This window comes from Oncorhynchus kisutch, linkage group LG21 (genome assembly GCF_002021735.2).
Source record: "Oncorhynchus kisutch isolate 150728-3 linkage group LG21, Okis_V2, whole genome shotgun sequence".
NCBI classification, from domain to species: domain Eukaryota; kingdom Metazoa; phylum Chordata; class Actinopteri; order Salmoniformes; family Salmonidae; genus Oncorhynchus; species Oncorhynchus kisutch.
In genome coordinates, this window is record NC_034194.2 from 3,778,414 (window position 1) to 3,795,660 (window position 17,247).

A 17,247-nucleotide genomic window follows, 5' to 3' on the forward strand; every position below is an offset into this window, starting at 1 on the left:
CTGCTTGCACGGAACGCAAGTGACACAATTTCCCTAGTTATAAGAAATTCATGTTGGCAGGCAATATTAACTAAATATGCAGGATTAAAAATATATACTTGTGTATTGATTTTAAAGAAAGGCATGGATGTTTAGGTACACATTGGTGCAACGACAGTGCCTTCTTCGCAAATGCGCTTGTTATATCATCACCCATTTGGCGAAGTAGGCTGTGATTCGATGAGAAATGAACAGGCACCGCATCGATTATACGCAACGCAGGACACGCAAGATAAACTAGTAATATCAACCATGTGTAGTTAACTAGTGATTATGTTAAGACTGATTGTTTTTTTATAAGACATGTTTAATGCAAGCTAGCAACTTACCTTGGCTTCTTGCTGCCCTCGCATAACAGGTAGCCACACAGGCTCCTCGTGGAGTGCAATGTAAGGCAGGTGATTAGAGCGTTGGACTAGTAACCGGAAGGTTGCAGAAACAAATCCCCGAGCTGACCAGGTAAAAATCTGTCGTTCTGCCCCTGAACAAGGCAGTTAACCCACCATGAAAATAAGAATGTGTTCTTAACTTCTTGGATATAGGGGGCGCTCTTTTAATTTATGGATAAAAAACGTGCCTGTTTTAAGCGCAATATTTTGTCAAGAAAAGATGCTTGACTATGCATATAATTGGCAGCTTTGGAAAGAAAACACTCTTAAGGTTTCCAAAACTGCAAAGATATTATCTGTGAGTGCCACAGAACTCATGCTACAGGCGAAACCAAGATGAAACTTCAACCAGGAAATGGGCATAATTTTTGAAGCTCTGTTTTCCATTGTCTCCTTATATGGCTGTGAATGCACCGGGAATGAGCCTGCCCTTTCTATCGTTTCTCCAAGGTGTCTGCAGCATTGTGACGTATTTGTAGGCATATCATTGGAAGATTGGCCATAAGAGACTACATTTACCAGGGGTCCGCCCGGTGTCCTTTGTCTAAATTGGTGCGTAATCTACAAGCTGCACGCAGTCATCCAGTGATTGAGAGGAGAGAGGAGGCTTTCAACGAACGATATATCATGAAGAGATATGTGAAAAACACCTTGAGGATTGATTCTAAACAACGTTCACCATGTTTCAGTCGATATTATGGAGTTAATTTGGAAAAAAGTTAGGAGTTTTGAAGACTGAATTTTCGTTTTTTTTTGGTAGCCAAACGTGACGCACCAAACGGAGCAATTTCTCCTAAACAAATAATCTTTCAGGAAAAACTGAGCATTTGCTATCTAACTGAGAGTCTCCTCATTGAAAACATCTGAAGTTCTTCAAAGGTAATGATTTTATTTGAATGATATTCTGGTTTTTGTGAAAAGGTTGCCTGCTAATGCTAACGCTAAATGCTACGCTAGCTGTTACACAAATGCTTGTTTTGCTATGGTTGAGAAGCATATTTTGAAAATCTAAGATGACTGTGTTGTTAACAAAAGGCTAAGCTTGAGAACTAGCATATTAATTTCATTTCATTTGCAATTTTCATGAATAGTTAACGTTGTGTTATGCTAATGAGCTGCGGGGATAATTACACTCCTGGATACAGGTTTTTTTCATAGCTAAACGTGACGCACCAAACAGAGCGATTTCTCCTAAACAAATAATCTTTCAGGAAAAACGGAGCATTTGCTATCTAACTGAGAGTCTCCTCATTGAAAACATCTGAAGTTCTTCAAAGGTAATGATTTTATTTGAATGATTTTCTGGTTTTTGTGAAAATGTTGCCTGCTAATGCTAACGCTAAATGCTACGCTAGCTGCGCTAACTGTTACACAAATGCTTGTTTTGCTATGGTTGAGAAGCATATTTTGAAAATCTGAGATGACAGTGTTGTTAACAAAAGGCTAAGCTTGAGAGCTAGCATATTAATTTCATTTAATTTGCGATTTTCATGAATAGTTAACAGTTATGGTAATGAGCTTGAGGCTGTATTCACGATCCCGGATCCGGGATGGCTCGACGCAAGAAGTTAACTGATTTGCCTAGTTAGATAAAAGGTGGAGAAAAAAAAAAGAATAATCATCCACAATCGGTGTCCAAAAATACAGATTATTATGAAAAGTTGAAATCGGCCCTAATTAAATCGTCCATTCTGATTAAAAATTGGTCGACCTCTAGTGATCAGGCCTACCACTGTGGTGCCTTCTGCAAACTTAATGGTGTTGGAGACATGCGCGGTCATGGGTGAACAGGGAGTACAGGAGGGGACTAAGCACGCACCACCGGGGCACCGTGTTGATGGTCAGCGTGGCAGATGTGTTGTTGCCTACCCTCCCCACCTGTGGGTGGCCCGACAGGAAGTCCATTATCCAGTTGCAGAGGGAGGTAGGTGTTCAGTCCTAGGATCCTTAGCTTAGTAATGAGCTTGGAGGGCACTATGGTATTGAACGCTGAGTCAACAGCATTCTCACGTAGGTGTTCCTTTTGCAAAAGTGGAAAAGGGCAGTGTGGAGTGCAATAGAGATTGTCTCATCTGTGGACCTGTTGGGGCGGTAAGCAAATTAGAGTGGGTCCAGGGTGTCTGGGATAATGTTGATGTGAGCCATGACCAGCCATTCAAAGGATTTCCTGGCTACAGATGTGAGTACTACGGGGCGATAGTAATTTAGACAGGTTACATTGGTGTTCTTGGGCACAGGGACTATGGTGGTCTGCTTACAACATGTAGGTATTACAGACTGGGTCCGGGAAACGATGAAAATGTGTTATTAGCCGTTTTGAGAAGGACATTTTAGCACCAAAAAGTGACTTTTTCAAATCTTCCTAGAGTCAAATGCAGGTAAGGAATTTTGATTTCTATACAGTATCAGAAAGAACAGATTGAGGTTTCCAAAACACTTACCTTCCTTCGGGTTTATTTTTTACAGGGACAGTGCAAATTAAATCAACGTTTCAGTAAAAGTTCCTGTTTTAGCCAGCTGGCTAATTTTCAACCACAGTCCCCGGGCAGGTTTTTAAAAACAATTACAAAACAGACCATCAATGAGCAGTGAGCACATGCAAAGCAACATAGCACAAAAAGCAACAAGACAAAATAAATAAAAATCACCAAAGTGTTTCCACAAGCTACAGACAACATGGAAAGTGGCCATACACAACTAGGGATTATGTTCACAAGTATGATTGGCCTTTAGCCATGTCTTCATGTTTTTTGTGAAAGTGTGATAGGTGGTGCAGATGTGTGTCGGATGGCAGTGTGTTCCATGGGAAACATGGGAAGCTATCACAGAGAAAACGGATTGACTAAAGATGCTTATATATACAGTCACCTCTCATGGCAGACCTTGTGGATCTGCTGCCATATGTTTAGGTTTTCTGTTTAACAAAAATACTGAGTGGAGGGGGAGCCAGGCCATTTAGGATCTAGAATACAAGACATGTGTATTGCACATGATTTTTCCAACTCAGGAGCTCATGCTTTCTGAGGATGTAACAGTGATGATGGCTATTCGGCTTTCTATCAAGCACTTTGAGAGCCTGTTTGTAGACAGACTGAATGGGTTTTATTGTTGTATCACAATCTTGGTCCGAACTAGTCAAGTAATATGTTAAGTGGGGGAGTGTCATAGATTTTAAGTACAGTTTAGCTACTTCTGTAGTCAAACAATTTCGTACACATCGGAAATTAGCTAGGTTGAATTTGGTTAGTTAACTTTTTCACCTGCTTTTACAGAGAGAGTTGTTGTTGTTGTTGAGGTGGGCAATCAGTTACTCTGCTACACACTAACAACCTTCAACACCAGAGGTAGAATATTAACTGGCCTGAAGTTACTATTATCTTTGCAAAAGAGATTAGTGTGACGCACACTAAATGTACAGTTACATTTGTGTTTGTATTGTTTATTTTCATTGGGGAAGAATGCTTTTACCGAAATGTCAGTCCAAGTTCTCGCCATTGCGATGAATTTATACTACTGTTGGCCAGTAGGAGGCAGTGAGACGTGTTTGCTTGGCACTATATGCAATCTGGGACTACGGTTCTCTCATTTCATAAGTTCCTGTAACACAGGATAAATTATCTGCTGCAGCAGTCCCAAATCCGGGAGGTCAGTAAAAGTGCAAAAAGACAGAATATTAACTTTTTCTTTTTATAATTTTTTACATTTAACCTTTATTTAACTAGCCAAGTCAGTTAAGAAAAAAATCTTATTTACATTGACGGCCCACCCCCCCCAGCCAAACCCGGACAACGCTGGGCTAATTGTGCGCCGCTCTATGGCACTCCCAATCACGGCCAGATGTGAGCCAGCCTGGATACCAGAATATAGTTTTGGAACTTGCCTGTTGAAGTGAATGTAATGGTTTTGAACATAGTAATTGTATAACTTCTTACAGGACAGAAAACGCACGCTGAGCGTAAAATGAAATTGAGATGCAGTCCTTCCATTTAGAAACAAATGAACTTCTTAACATCTTTATTTTTGAAAAAGACACACCTAACAATATCCTAAGGGTTTAGAGAATTTAATGTTGTAACGGCGATGTTTAACAACATTGTAATTGTTGTACTGTAAATGTTAGAAAAGCTGCTAGCTGTTGGCTAGCTCCAGTCAGCTGTTGGCTAGCTCCGGTTAGTGCTAGCTTGTTCAGTCATTTTCCAATAATTAACATTAATGTCAGTTGCAATAGTCTTGTCTTTCTATTAGCTCTTCTTACACTGGGTGAATGTATTTTGAGCATGGGTATGAAGTAACGTAAACTCACCCCATTCCGTACAAATGTGCGCAACATTCAAACGAGGTTACAAAGAAAACTAATGGGACTCTAGCGACTGTGTTGACTTCAAAATCGGGGGTGTGAACTAGGTTTCTATTCAAGTGTTGATCAACATGGCAATGGCTCTATAGTATTGGAGAAAAGCTGAAAAAAACAGACCCTCCGTTACATCGTGACATGTCATGTCGTAACGTAGAGCACGCATAAAGCAACTATTTCTGTCTTACAATCTCTCCCCACCAGGTGGAGCACTTCTCATCTTTATAAAACAAGAAATGGACAGTAAGGGGGGATACCTAGTCTTTTTTTGCGTCATCATTGCATGCGATCATCATTCTCAAAGCCGCTGTTTACTTCTAAGATCACTTTAGCACCACCCTAAAAACCCGATTCAAATTCGATGCAAACCTTCAAATAGGTATGTAATGACATATTATATAAACTCTTTAAAGTGTTTTATTTACATTTGAGGCAATAAGGTGATAAGTTGGACAGATCGAGTGGGAAAATTGTTTTTTCTCACACAACATCTCTCCTTCACACTATCACGCATTAGTTTCGCTTCCCCACGTGCCATTTTTAAAAAGACCCGACAGGGTTCTGCTTGAATTATGCAGAAACGGGCAGCGTTTAGGTCATGTAATTGATTTTGTTGGAAAGGGGAGAAATTGTGCTTTACAATGGTATTGACATTACAGTTGATCTGGAAGTATTACGTTTTTGGGGCGTAAAATAAGGTCAATTGTACGGACCAAGGCGATGTACAAAAGTGAGTGAGTTTACGTTAACTTCAAATTAGTTATACCAGTCTTTAAAGGCTTTCATGTTTTACAGTCAAATTATGGCGCTATAGTGGGCAACAATCAACGTCATAATTATAGCCTAAATAGGCAAATTCAAGTTAAGTGTTTGGGGTACAAATGTAAAGAATTGGAGGATGTGAATTGGATTTTAATATTTTTTATGTGTAATTGATGCATGTTTGATATGTGTATGAAGTAATGTCAGGGATGTGAGATTAAAGACAAAAAACAAGAAAACATTGAAATACAATGAAAAGACAGAAAGACAGTTTGCACTAGAGAATGTTGAATAAAATAATTGAGAGAACCTTTGAAAGAGAAGCCGCATTCTCCCGTTTCATCATCTATCCTGTTACAGGAACTATTATCTGCCACACCAGTCCCAAAACTGGGACCTATAACATTTAGTTATATTTCAAAATATCCCTTAATCCCAGAATAACTGCTGTTCCATGCACACAGTAGCAGATTGTTACTGTAGACTAACTCAGGATAATGCTATTGTGTTCATTGAAAAACATTAAAATAAATCAGTTACCCAATACCTTTAGAAACATAACCAAATAATTTAAAAAAAAGTATATACAGTGCCTTCAGAAAGTGTTACAGCCAACTCAAAATGTATTAAATGCATTATTTTTCTCCCCTCAACTATTCACCCCCCCCCCCCCCCCCCAATGTATTGAAAATGAAATACAGAAATCTCATTTACTTAAGTATTCACACCCCTGAGTCTTTCCGGGTAAGTCTAAGAGCTTTGCACAACTGGATTGTACAAATATTTGCACATTATTCTTTTTAAAAAATCAACGGTGTCACGTTGGTTGTTGATCATTGCTAGAGTCATTTTCAAGTCTTGCCATAGATTTTTCAAGCCAATTTAAGTCAAAACTGTAAATATGCCAATCAGGAACATCGTGGTAAGCAACTCAGTGCATATTTGGCCTTATATATTTCAGGTTATTGGCATGCTGAATGGTAGCTTTCTCTCAAGTGTCTGTTGGAAAGCAGATTTTTCTTTTTCTGTAGACACACAGAAATCAAGATGGCGGACAGAAGACAGGGTGGTGCGGCAGGTGCCGCTTCTCATTCGAATGCTGTAATTTTATCTAAACCATCAGGTGTATGCCGATCCCAGCTTAGTAACTCATGCAAAGAGTTAAAGCGCAATTATGTGTTTTATCTCCAGTACTCTGCCATGATTGTCAGTTATGTAGCTGCTCTACTGATAATCTCAGTGCGTCCTTGCTGGGATGACACAATCAGTCTACTACCGGAGAATATCAACACCAAACACATTGGTTCACCGTTCCACGGGAGCGGACAGTACACAGCATACAATAATGTTCTGAATAATGGCCAAGTCTACCTCGCTCCTTATTCTACTGAACCGCTTAGGCGTAACAAACACAAGTCCAACATTTATCGGAAACTGTTAAACTACCTGTTCACTACCCTCCTGCTCTCCGGGGATGTACAACTCAATCCTGGGCCCAATATCACCGAGCCAGTGATACGCACCGGAGTGGAGAGCGGTGGAGGGCCTCGTCCACTGGTCGTCGCCGCTGTGGAGGTGGGTGAGTGCTATGGTCCTATGGTTTCTCTCGACTCACCCGGCTCCAGGATAGATTTTCACTCTTCAAACATACCAGAGTCGCTATACGCGATCCCTGACTCTGATTCTGGTATGCAAGCTATTTTAATTAGTTCCCCGCATCCAGTGCAGGCGGGGGGGATTGTTAATTGCGCTACCGAACTGCCCCTAATCAAAACGAAACAAAACGGCCTAAACCCAGCCGTCAGAAAACACAGAAAATTTAACTTTTTTCAATGTGTCAATCACTCTCGAGTCATCTGGGACCCACGAGCTAAGCCCAAGGGACTACTAGGGGGGCACTTGAACATTCGTAGTGTCATTCCAAAAAGTGATCAAATTCAACATCTACTCACAGACTCCAACCTTGACTTTCTCTGCCTCTCAGAGACATGGCTCCATAAACACTCTCCATATGCTGCTTTGATTGTGCCTGGCTACAATGTTTTCAGGAGAGACAGGATTGAAGGAAGAGGAGGGGGTGTGATGATTTACATTAAAGAACATATTCGATGTAAACAAATTCAGTGGTCATGTGATAATGAACTAGAATGTATCGGCCTGAACGTTACACTGTCTCCCCAAATGTCTTTTACCCTCATTGGAATGTATAGGCCACCTTCCACCAAAAGTGTGTTTTTTGATCAGTTTAATACCATGCTTAGGGAATGTGATTTTGGGAAAGAGGTCATCTTAATGGGAGATTTTAACATTAATTATGAAGACAAGTGTTGTAGGAAAACCCTCAAACGGATCACTAATACCTTTGACCTTACACAGCTAGTTACAGGGCCGACCAGGGTGACTTGTTGCTCTAAAACACAGATTGATTTGGTGTTCAGTAATAAACCAGAGAGAGTGACTAAATCATTCAATATGGTTACTGGGCTGTCTGATCATAATCTGACACTTATAGCCAGAAAGCTGTTTAAGAGCAGGTTTAACCTCTCTACTGTTAGAAAGCCGGATCAACTCAGAATACCTAAGAGTGAATTAAACTATTTTGAAAAAGCAATTAAGGGAATAAACTGGAATGATCTCTTGTCCTATATAGACGTGGAAGCTGATAGTCAGGTTTTTCTATCCACAATCCAGACTCCAAACCTGGCCAAAAGAGCACTCTTCCTTGGCTAAATGGAGAAATCTGGAAATTGATGAAAGAACGAGATTATGCTCTAAAAATAGCCCTAAAATCTAAATTAGAGCATGACAGACATAGGTTTACCATGTTGAGAAATAAGGTGATGAAAGAAATCAGACAGGCCAAGGCAAACTTTTTTATTAACATAATTGGTGAAGCAAAGGGAAATTCTAAATTGATCTGGGAGAATCTAAAAGAGTTAACAGGGAAAGACCATAGTAACACTGCAAAAAGACTAGAAATCATGGTGAATAACATTCTAACACAGGATGCAGTCGAAATAGCAATAGCCTTCAATTCCTACTTTATTGACTCTGTCAGGCTACTGACACAGAACCCCTCCACTGGTTTCTTGGGCTCAGTGCTAGTGAATGACACTCAACCTGTCTTCATCATAGGGGAGGTTTCTGAGTCAAAGGTGAACAAGGTGATTAGCTCACTAAAGAACTCTAAAGCCAAAGATGTGTTTGGGATGGACTCTACCTTTCTTAAAAACTACAAAGAGTCACTCATTGGCCCCATTACTAAGGTCACCAACACATCTATTGGTCTCGGTGTGTTTCCAAGGGTATGGAAGTCGGCCATAATAACGGCCATCTTTAAATCAGGCGACCCTGCTAACGTGAGTAACTACAGGCCCATTAGTATACTACCTGTGGTGTCAAAGGTTGTTGAAAAGTGTGTAGCAGAACAACTGATTGCCCACCTCAACAACAGCCCCTTCACATTACACTCCATGCAGTTTGGCTTCAGAGCGAAACACTCCACAGAAACGGCCAACTGCTTTCTTCTGGAAAATGTGAAGTCCAAGATGGACAAAGCGGGTGCTGTTGGGGCTGTGTTTCTGGACCTAAGGAAGGCTTTTGATACTGTTAACCATGAGATTCTCATCACAAAATTGTCCAAGTTCAACTTTTCCCCTGATGCCTTGAGATGGATGAAATCATACCTTGAAGGCAGAACTCAGTGTGTCAGAGTGAGCAATGAGCTGTCGCCCACTCGTAGCTATGATGTGGGCGTGCCCCAAGGGTCAATACTGGGGCCCCTCCTGTTCAGCCTGTACATTAATGATCTGCCTTCTGTCTGTACTGGGTCTGAAGTTCAAATGTATGCAGATGATACAGTGATATATGTGCATGCAAAGAGCAAACAACAAGCTGCACAAGAACTCACTACTGTAATGGTCCAGGTTACAAAGTGGCTCAGTGACTCGTGTTTGCATCTCAATGTGAAAAAAACTGTTTGCATGTTCTTCACAAAGAGGGCAACAGATGCTACTGAGCCAGATGTCTATGTGTCAGGGGAGAAGCTCCAGGTGGTATCCGATTTTAAGTACCTTGGCATCATACTTGATTCCAACCTCTCTTTTAAAAAGCATGTGAAAAAGGTAATTCAAATAACCAAATTCAACCTAGCTAATTTCCGATTTATACGAAATTGTTTGACTACAGAGGTAGCAAAACTGTACTTCAAATCTATGATACTCCCCCACTTAACATACTGCTTGACTAGTTGGGCCCAAGCTTGCTGTACAACATTAAAACCTATTCAGTCTGTCTACAAACAGGCTCTCAAAGTGTTTGATAGGAAGCCCAATAGCCATCATCATTGTCACATCCTTAGAAAGCATGAGCTCTTGAGTTGGGAAAATCTTGTGCAATACACCGACGCATGTCTTGTATTCAAGATCCTTAATGGCCTGGCTCCCCCTCCACTCAATATTTTTGTTAAACAGAAAACCCAGACATATGGCAGCAGATCCACAAGGTCTGCCATGAGAGGTGACTGTATAGTTCCCCTAAGGAAAAGCACCTTTAGTAAATCTGCATTCTCTGTGAGAGCTTCCCATGTCTGGAATACACTGCCATCAGACACGCATAACTGCACCACATATCACACTTTCACAAAATGCTTGAAGACATGGCTAAAGGTCAATCAGATTTGTGAACATGGTCCCTAGCTGTGTGTTGCCGCTCTCCATGTTGTCTGTTGTCTGTAGCTTGTGAGGTGTGGAAACACTTTGTTGCTTTTATGAATTTTGACTTGCTGCTTTTTGTTCTATGCTGCTCTGTCTGTATGCTACGTCTTGCTTGTCCTATGTTGCTATGTCTTGCTTGTTCTATGTTGCTATTGTCTATATTGTAATTGTTTTTAATAACCTGCCCAGGGACTGCGGCTAAAACCGGCACTTTTACTGAAACGTTGATTAATGTGCACTGTCCCTGTAAAAATAAAAAATTAACTCAAACTCAAACCAGGTTATTCTCTAAGAGTTTCTGTGCTTAGCTCTAATCGGTTTCTTTTTGCAAAAACACACACACAAAAAAAACACTCCCTAGTCCTCGTCAATGACAAGCATACCCATAACATGATGCAGCCACCACCATGCTTGAAAATATGAAGAATGGTACTCAGTGATGTTTGGGGAAACCGCTACACAACGCTTTGTATTCAGGGCATTGTCACATTTGTTGCAGTTTTACTGTGGGCCTTACGGCAAAAAGAGGATGCATGTTTTGGAATATGTTTTATTCTGTACAGGCTTCATTTTCACTGTCAATTAGGTTAGTATTATGGAGTTACTACAATGTTGATGATCCATCCTCAATTTTCTCCTATCACAGCCATTAAACTCTGTTTTAAAGGAGTCTGCCTAGTTTGAGAAACACTAATGTACTGGTTAGAGCCAGTTTGCGCTGTTCTGTGAAGGGAGTAGTATGCAGCGTTGGACGAGATCTTCAGTTTCTTGGCAATTTCTCGCATGGAATAGCCTTCATTTTTCAGAACAATAGACTGACGAGTTTCAGAATAGATTTCTTTGTTCCTGGCCATTTTGAGCCTGTAATCAAACCCATAAATGCTGATGCTCCAGATACTCAACTAGTCTAAAAGAAGGCCAGTTTTATTGCTTCTTTAATCAGGACAACAGTTTTCAGCTGTGCTAACAAAATTATAAACTTGGATAAGCTAACACATCGTGCCATTGAACACAGAAGTGGTGGTTGCTGATAATGGGCCTCTGTACGCCGATGTAGATATTCCATAAAAAATCTAATAAAAATTGGCCGTTTCCAGCTACAATAGCCATTTACAACATTAACCATGTCTACACTGCATTTCTGATCAAGTTTATGTTATTTTAATGGACAAAAAAATAAGTACATTTCTAAGTGACCCCAAACATTTGAATGGTAGTGTGTGTGTGTGTGTGTGTGTGTGTGTGTGTGTGTGTGTGTGTGTGTGTGTGTGTGTGTGTGATATATATATGCAAATGTATTAAAAATAACAGAAATACATTTACATAAGTATTTAGACCCTTTGATGTGAGCTCAACTGTATCCTGTTTCCATTGATCATCCTTGAGATGTTTCTACAACTTGATTGTAGTCCACCTGTGGTACATTTAATTCATTGGACATGATTTGGAAAGGCACACATATATGGTCCCACAGTTGACAGTCAGATCAAAAACCAAGCCATGAGGTCAAAGGAATTGTCAGAAGAGCTCCAAGACAGGATTGTATCGAGGCACAGATCTGGGGAAGGGTACCAACATTTGTTTGACAGCATTGAAGGTCCAAGAACACAGTGGCCTCCATTACTCTTAAAATGGAAAAAGTTGGGAACCACCAAGACTTCACAGAGCTGTCAAACTGAGCAATCGGGGGAGAAGGGTCTTGGTCAGGGAGGTGACCAAGAACCCAACGGACACTCTGACAGAGCTCTAGAGTTACTCTGTGGAGATGGGAGAACCTTCCAGAAGGAAAACCATCTCTGCAGCACTCCACCAATCAGGCCTTTATTGTAGTGTGGCTAGATGGAAGCCACTCCTCAGTAAAACAAAATTATACAAAATACATTTTTTTTTAAAGGTACAAGACAGCCCCCTTGGAGTTGGCCAAAAATGCACCTAAAGGTCTGAACATAAGAAACAAGATTCTCTGGTCTGATGAAACCAAGATTGAACTATTTGGCCTGAATGCCAAGTGTCACATCTGGAGGAAACCTGGTACCATCCCTACAGTGAAGCATGGTGGTGGCAGCATCATGCTGTGGGGATGTTTTCCAGTGGCAGGGACTGTGGGAGACTAGCCAGGATCGAGGCAAAGATAAATTAAGCAAAGTACAGGACTCTGAATGTCAAAGTACAGTTTAGGGTAGTGACTAATAACATGATTAAATCTTTAAGTTACCAGTTACCGCCATCACCTCCATAACATCAGGAAGATCAAAAGGAAGCAGACAAGGGATTTCCAGAAGTATTCTCAATTTTCTTTAACAGAGGAACCCACATTCACCAAAAAAGTTACAGAAAAGTCACATGAAATAACATCAGGAACACGATAGGTCTTATTTCCAACAATTCAGATGAATAAGAACTCCATCTACAACTATAACAGTTGATTAATGATTTTCCAAGTTGACTTCATATTATTTAATAATTTGTATTAATTTTGGATATCCAAACTAGGTGAGTAAATTTGTTCTTAAACTTTTTGTAATTTGCAATGAATTTTAGAGAGACAACTCAAAACGCGAAATTCATTGCCCTTGACAATCAACCGCTCTCTGTCGTGGATGATGTTGGCTTTTGCCGACTGGTCGAGCACCTCGGGCCCCGGTACACACTACCAAGTAGGCGCTATTTTTCAGCTGTAGCCATACCGGAGTTACAGTATTGTTGAAATGCACATCCATGAACTACTTGCTATGGGTGTCACTGCTATTAGCTTCACAAAACGCCTGCTCAACAAAACTGCCGAATGTCCTCTACTAGAGGCTGTGAACAAGCGAGTCGGTGGCATTCTCTCTGAGCCGCTTTACTGTGTCGTCACCATGCTCGATGCTAGGTACAAGGACCACTACTTCTTTAACAGGCATTCTCTCTGAGCCACTTTACTGTGTTGCCACCATGCTCGATGCTAGGTACAAAGACCACTACTTCTTTAACAGGCACTCTCACTGAGCCACTTTACTGTGTCGCCACCATGCTCGATGCTAGGTACAAGGACCTCTACTTCGATGCAGACAAGAAACAGGGTTTACGTGAAATGTTACAGATACAGCTGGACAAGATGGAAACAGACAGAGTGACAGTGCGCACCGAGAAGAGGCCACGGACAGAGAGCTGAAACCTCACTGCTTGAAATGTATGATGAAATCTTGGTTGAGACTGAAACGACTGAACAAATGAACAACGAAACAGCACAGCAAATGAAAGAAATAGGTTATGTTTTACTGGTAATGGGGATATACGTAAATGCCAACAAACTAACTTTGTCAGTTTGTGCGTTTCAACTATTTAACTGTACTAGAATGCTTAAAAGGCCGCTAAATGTTTTAATATCGGTATCGGGTTTTTTGGCAAGGAAAATATCGGTATCGGCCAAAAATGTCCCTAGGTACAATAGTGTCAACTTATACCTCATATTTTAAAATCTCCACAAGAAATGCCTAGAGCTTATACTGACTGAAGAGAGAAATTATCTGGGCTTTCCCAAGTTCAAGGAAATGGCCTCAATATTATATTTTGTTAGTTTATTAGGTAGCAAGTCAAAGTGAAGGGTATAGGAATGCGTTGGGAAGGGGGGGATGGGCATGTGGGGTTTTGAAGGTCTTCACATCTGAAGACTCCTCTCAGCTGACAGCGAGGTAGTTGAAAGAGTGTGTGTTTGAGTGTGTTCATGTGAGTACAAGCCATCTCTAGCACGGAGTTTCTCTTATCAACAACGAAACGGGTCAATGGCAGATAAAAGCTCACCTGTCATGAGTTCGCATGAAGTCCCACGATTTCTTTGTCCCATTCTGTGAACGACACAAAAACAATACATGAATGACATTCACATTCTGAAAGAACTGTGCTAGGATCTAGTTAATTGTCCTACATGTTGGTGGGCTCGGATGGATATCAAATCATCCAATAACTAGGATATGGCGGTATCCAGATTTTCATATAGTCATGCCGGCCTTTCATCGCGGGATTTACAGTATTGCCGTCTTAGTACACAAGGGGCAAAAAAAAGCTAATTGGGCATCTGTTACCAGATTGCGAACAATGAAAAACAAATTACAAAGACTGGCAATCTAGCTCGAAAAGTTATACAAGTAGTAGCTACTTAAAGTAATTTTTGGTGAGTTTGGACATTTACAAGCAAAACGTACTGGAGAAAAGTAGCTACACATCAGTAAGAGCGCCGTCTACTGATGGAATGCCTGTTGGTGAATTCTCATCCGAGTTTAGAAGTGCAACTGAAGCACAACATTTGTCTGATGCCGAGCAAAGACTACAATAAGAAGCATTTTATATACAGTACCTGTCAAAAAAAGTTTGGACACCTACTCATTCAATTTTTTATTTTGACTATTTTCTACATTGTAGAATAATAGTGAAGACAAACTATGATATAACACATATGGAATCATGTAGTAACCAAAGTGTTAAATCAAAATATATTTTATATTTGAGATTCTTCAAAGTAGCCACCCTTTGCCTTGCCTTGATTACAGCTGTGCACAAGCATTCTCTCAACCAGCTGTATCTGGAATGCTTTTTCAACAATCTTGAAGGAGTTCCCTCTGCTTTTCCTTCACTCCGCGGTCCAACTCATCCCAAACCATCTCAATTGTTCCTGTTCCCAAGAAAGCTAAGGTACAGTGCCTTGCGAAAGTATTCAGCCCCCTTGAACTTTGCGACCTTTTGCCACATTTCAGGCTTCAAACATAAAGATATAAAACTGTATTTTTTGTGAAGAATCAACAAGTGGGACACAATCATGAAGTGGAACAACATTTATTGGATATTTCAAACTTTTTTAACAAATCAAAAACTGAAAAATTGGGCGTGCAAAATTATTCAGCCCCTTTACTTTCAGTGCAAACTCAGTGCCACCTTGCTTGACATCATGGGAAAATCAAAAGAAATCAGCAAAGATGTGGACCTCCACAAGTACAAACAATCGTACGCAAGTATAAACACCATGGGACCAAGCAGCTGTCATACCGCTCAGGAGGGAGACGCGTTGTGTTTCCTAGAGAGTACTTTGGTGCAAAAAGTTCAAATCAATCCTAGAACAGCAGCAAAGGACCTTGTGAAGATGTTGGGGGAAACAAGTACAAAAGTATCTATATCCACAGTAAAACAAGTCCTATATCGACATAACCTGAAAGGCCGCTGAGCAAGGAAGAAGCCACTGCTCCAAAACTACCATAAAAAAAATCCAGACTACGGTTCGCAACGGCAAATGGAGACAAGATAGCACTTTTTGGAGAAATGTCCCGTGGACTGATGAAACAAAAATAGAAATCATTGGCCATAATGACCATCGTTATGTTTGGAGGAAAAAGGGGGAGGCCTGCAAACCAAAGAACACCATCCCAACCGTGAAGCAAGGGGGTGGCAGCATGTTGTGGGGGTGCTTTGCTGCAGGAGGGACTGGTGCACTTCACAAAATAAGTGGCATCATGAGGTATGACAATTATTTGGAGATATTGAAGCAACATCTCAAGACATCAGTCAGGAAGTTAAAGCTTGGTCGCAAATGGGTCTTCCAAATGGACAATGACCCCAAGCATACTTCCAAATTTGTGTAAAAATGGCTTAAGGACAACAAAGTCAAGGTATTGGAGTGGCCATCACAAAGCCCTGACCTCAATCCTATAGAAAATTTGTGGGCAGAACTGAAAAAGCATGTGCAAGCCTGACTCAGTTACACCAGCCCTGTCAGGAGTAATGGGCCAAAATACACTCAACTTATTGTGGGAAACTTGTGGAAGGCTACCTGAAACATCTGACCCAAGTTAGACAATGCTACTAATTGAGTGTATGTAAACTTCTGGCCCACTGGGAATTTGATGAAAGAAATAAGACATTTCACATTCTTAAAATAAAGTGGTGATGCTAACTGACCTAAGACAGGGAATTTTTACTAGTATAAAATGTCAGAAATTGTGAAAAACTGAGTTTAAATGTATTTGGCAACATGTATGTAAACTTCCAACTTCAACTGTATATATTTATTTTGCCGTTAATGTATTTAACACCTAATTCGGCAAGTTAACCAAGTTTTTACTGGCTTAGCTAGCCATGTTAATGACGAGCTAACTTGCAATGTTGGCCACTGCACTACAATGTCACGATAGCTATTGCTAGCAGGTGATTTATTGAAATATTAAGTGTATTTTCATATAAACATTCACTTAATAAATATAAAAAGGGTTGTAGTTGTGCTCTGTATTTATGGATGAATATCACTTCACGTTGAGGGCATATATCATTACTGTTGCTCCTATCTAAAAGATGTCTTGTGTCCTACCTAACCAGTGAACGTGTGAATGTGACCGTCCTGTCAATGCCTGTCATCACAGTTTGATATATTTTACTGCAGATGAAAACCCGAGTCAACCTGAAGTGTGGGTGTCTGTGTGCCTTTTTTCTGTGTGGGGGGGGGGGGGCTGTGTGAAGTTGGTTACAAAATTGGTGCCGTGACCCAGATCTACAAGATCACCGGGAATACAGCAGTGCTCCAGAGAAGAGAACTACACCTGCCGTCAACTTCAAGAGACAGTTCATTTGAATATTCGTCATGAATAACATGTCCAGACCAAAAAAAATCCAGGTACTCTGGTCAAGCACAATGGTGATCCACCACTTTTACTGGTGTTAGGTTCTTATTTTTTTAGAGTAAATAACTCAAGGACACCAGAGAAGTTTAACCAAGTTTAATTCTTCCCAAAGGGTTGACACAGCTGTATTCAGACAACAAAAAACATCTCACCATCACAGATAGATATATATCCCACTTTAGACACTCCTCTCATCTTATGGTTCCACAGTAAGAGGGTAATAAACCCTTACTACTCCCTTCAGGGGATCTGACCTGACCTCCTGACCTCAACTCCTCCTTCACCTAATTATCAGATGTCCATCTGCTTCCCCTATAGCAATCCTGTGACTTCCTCCCGTCCAT

At 40.7% G+C, this 17,247-nt stretch overlaps 1 protein-coding gene across 1 annotated transcript in view; it reads right to left on the minus strand.

The window, feature by feature from the left end:
• Positions 1-17,247, minus strand: part of LOC109866117 (uridine diphosphate glucose pyrophosphatase NUDT14-like) — a 45,428-nt gene that overhangs the window by 17,181 nt on the left and 11,000 nt on the right. The window contains exon 2 of the mRNA XM_020454658.2: positions 14,043-14,086. Coding sequence (XP_020310247.1) covers positions 14,043-14,086 — 44 coding nt within the window. The remainder of the gene's footprint in view (positions 1-14,042; positions 14,087-17,247) is intronic.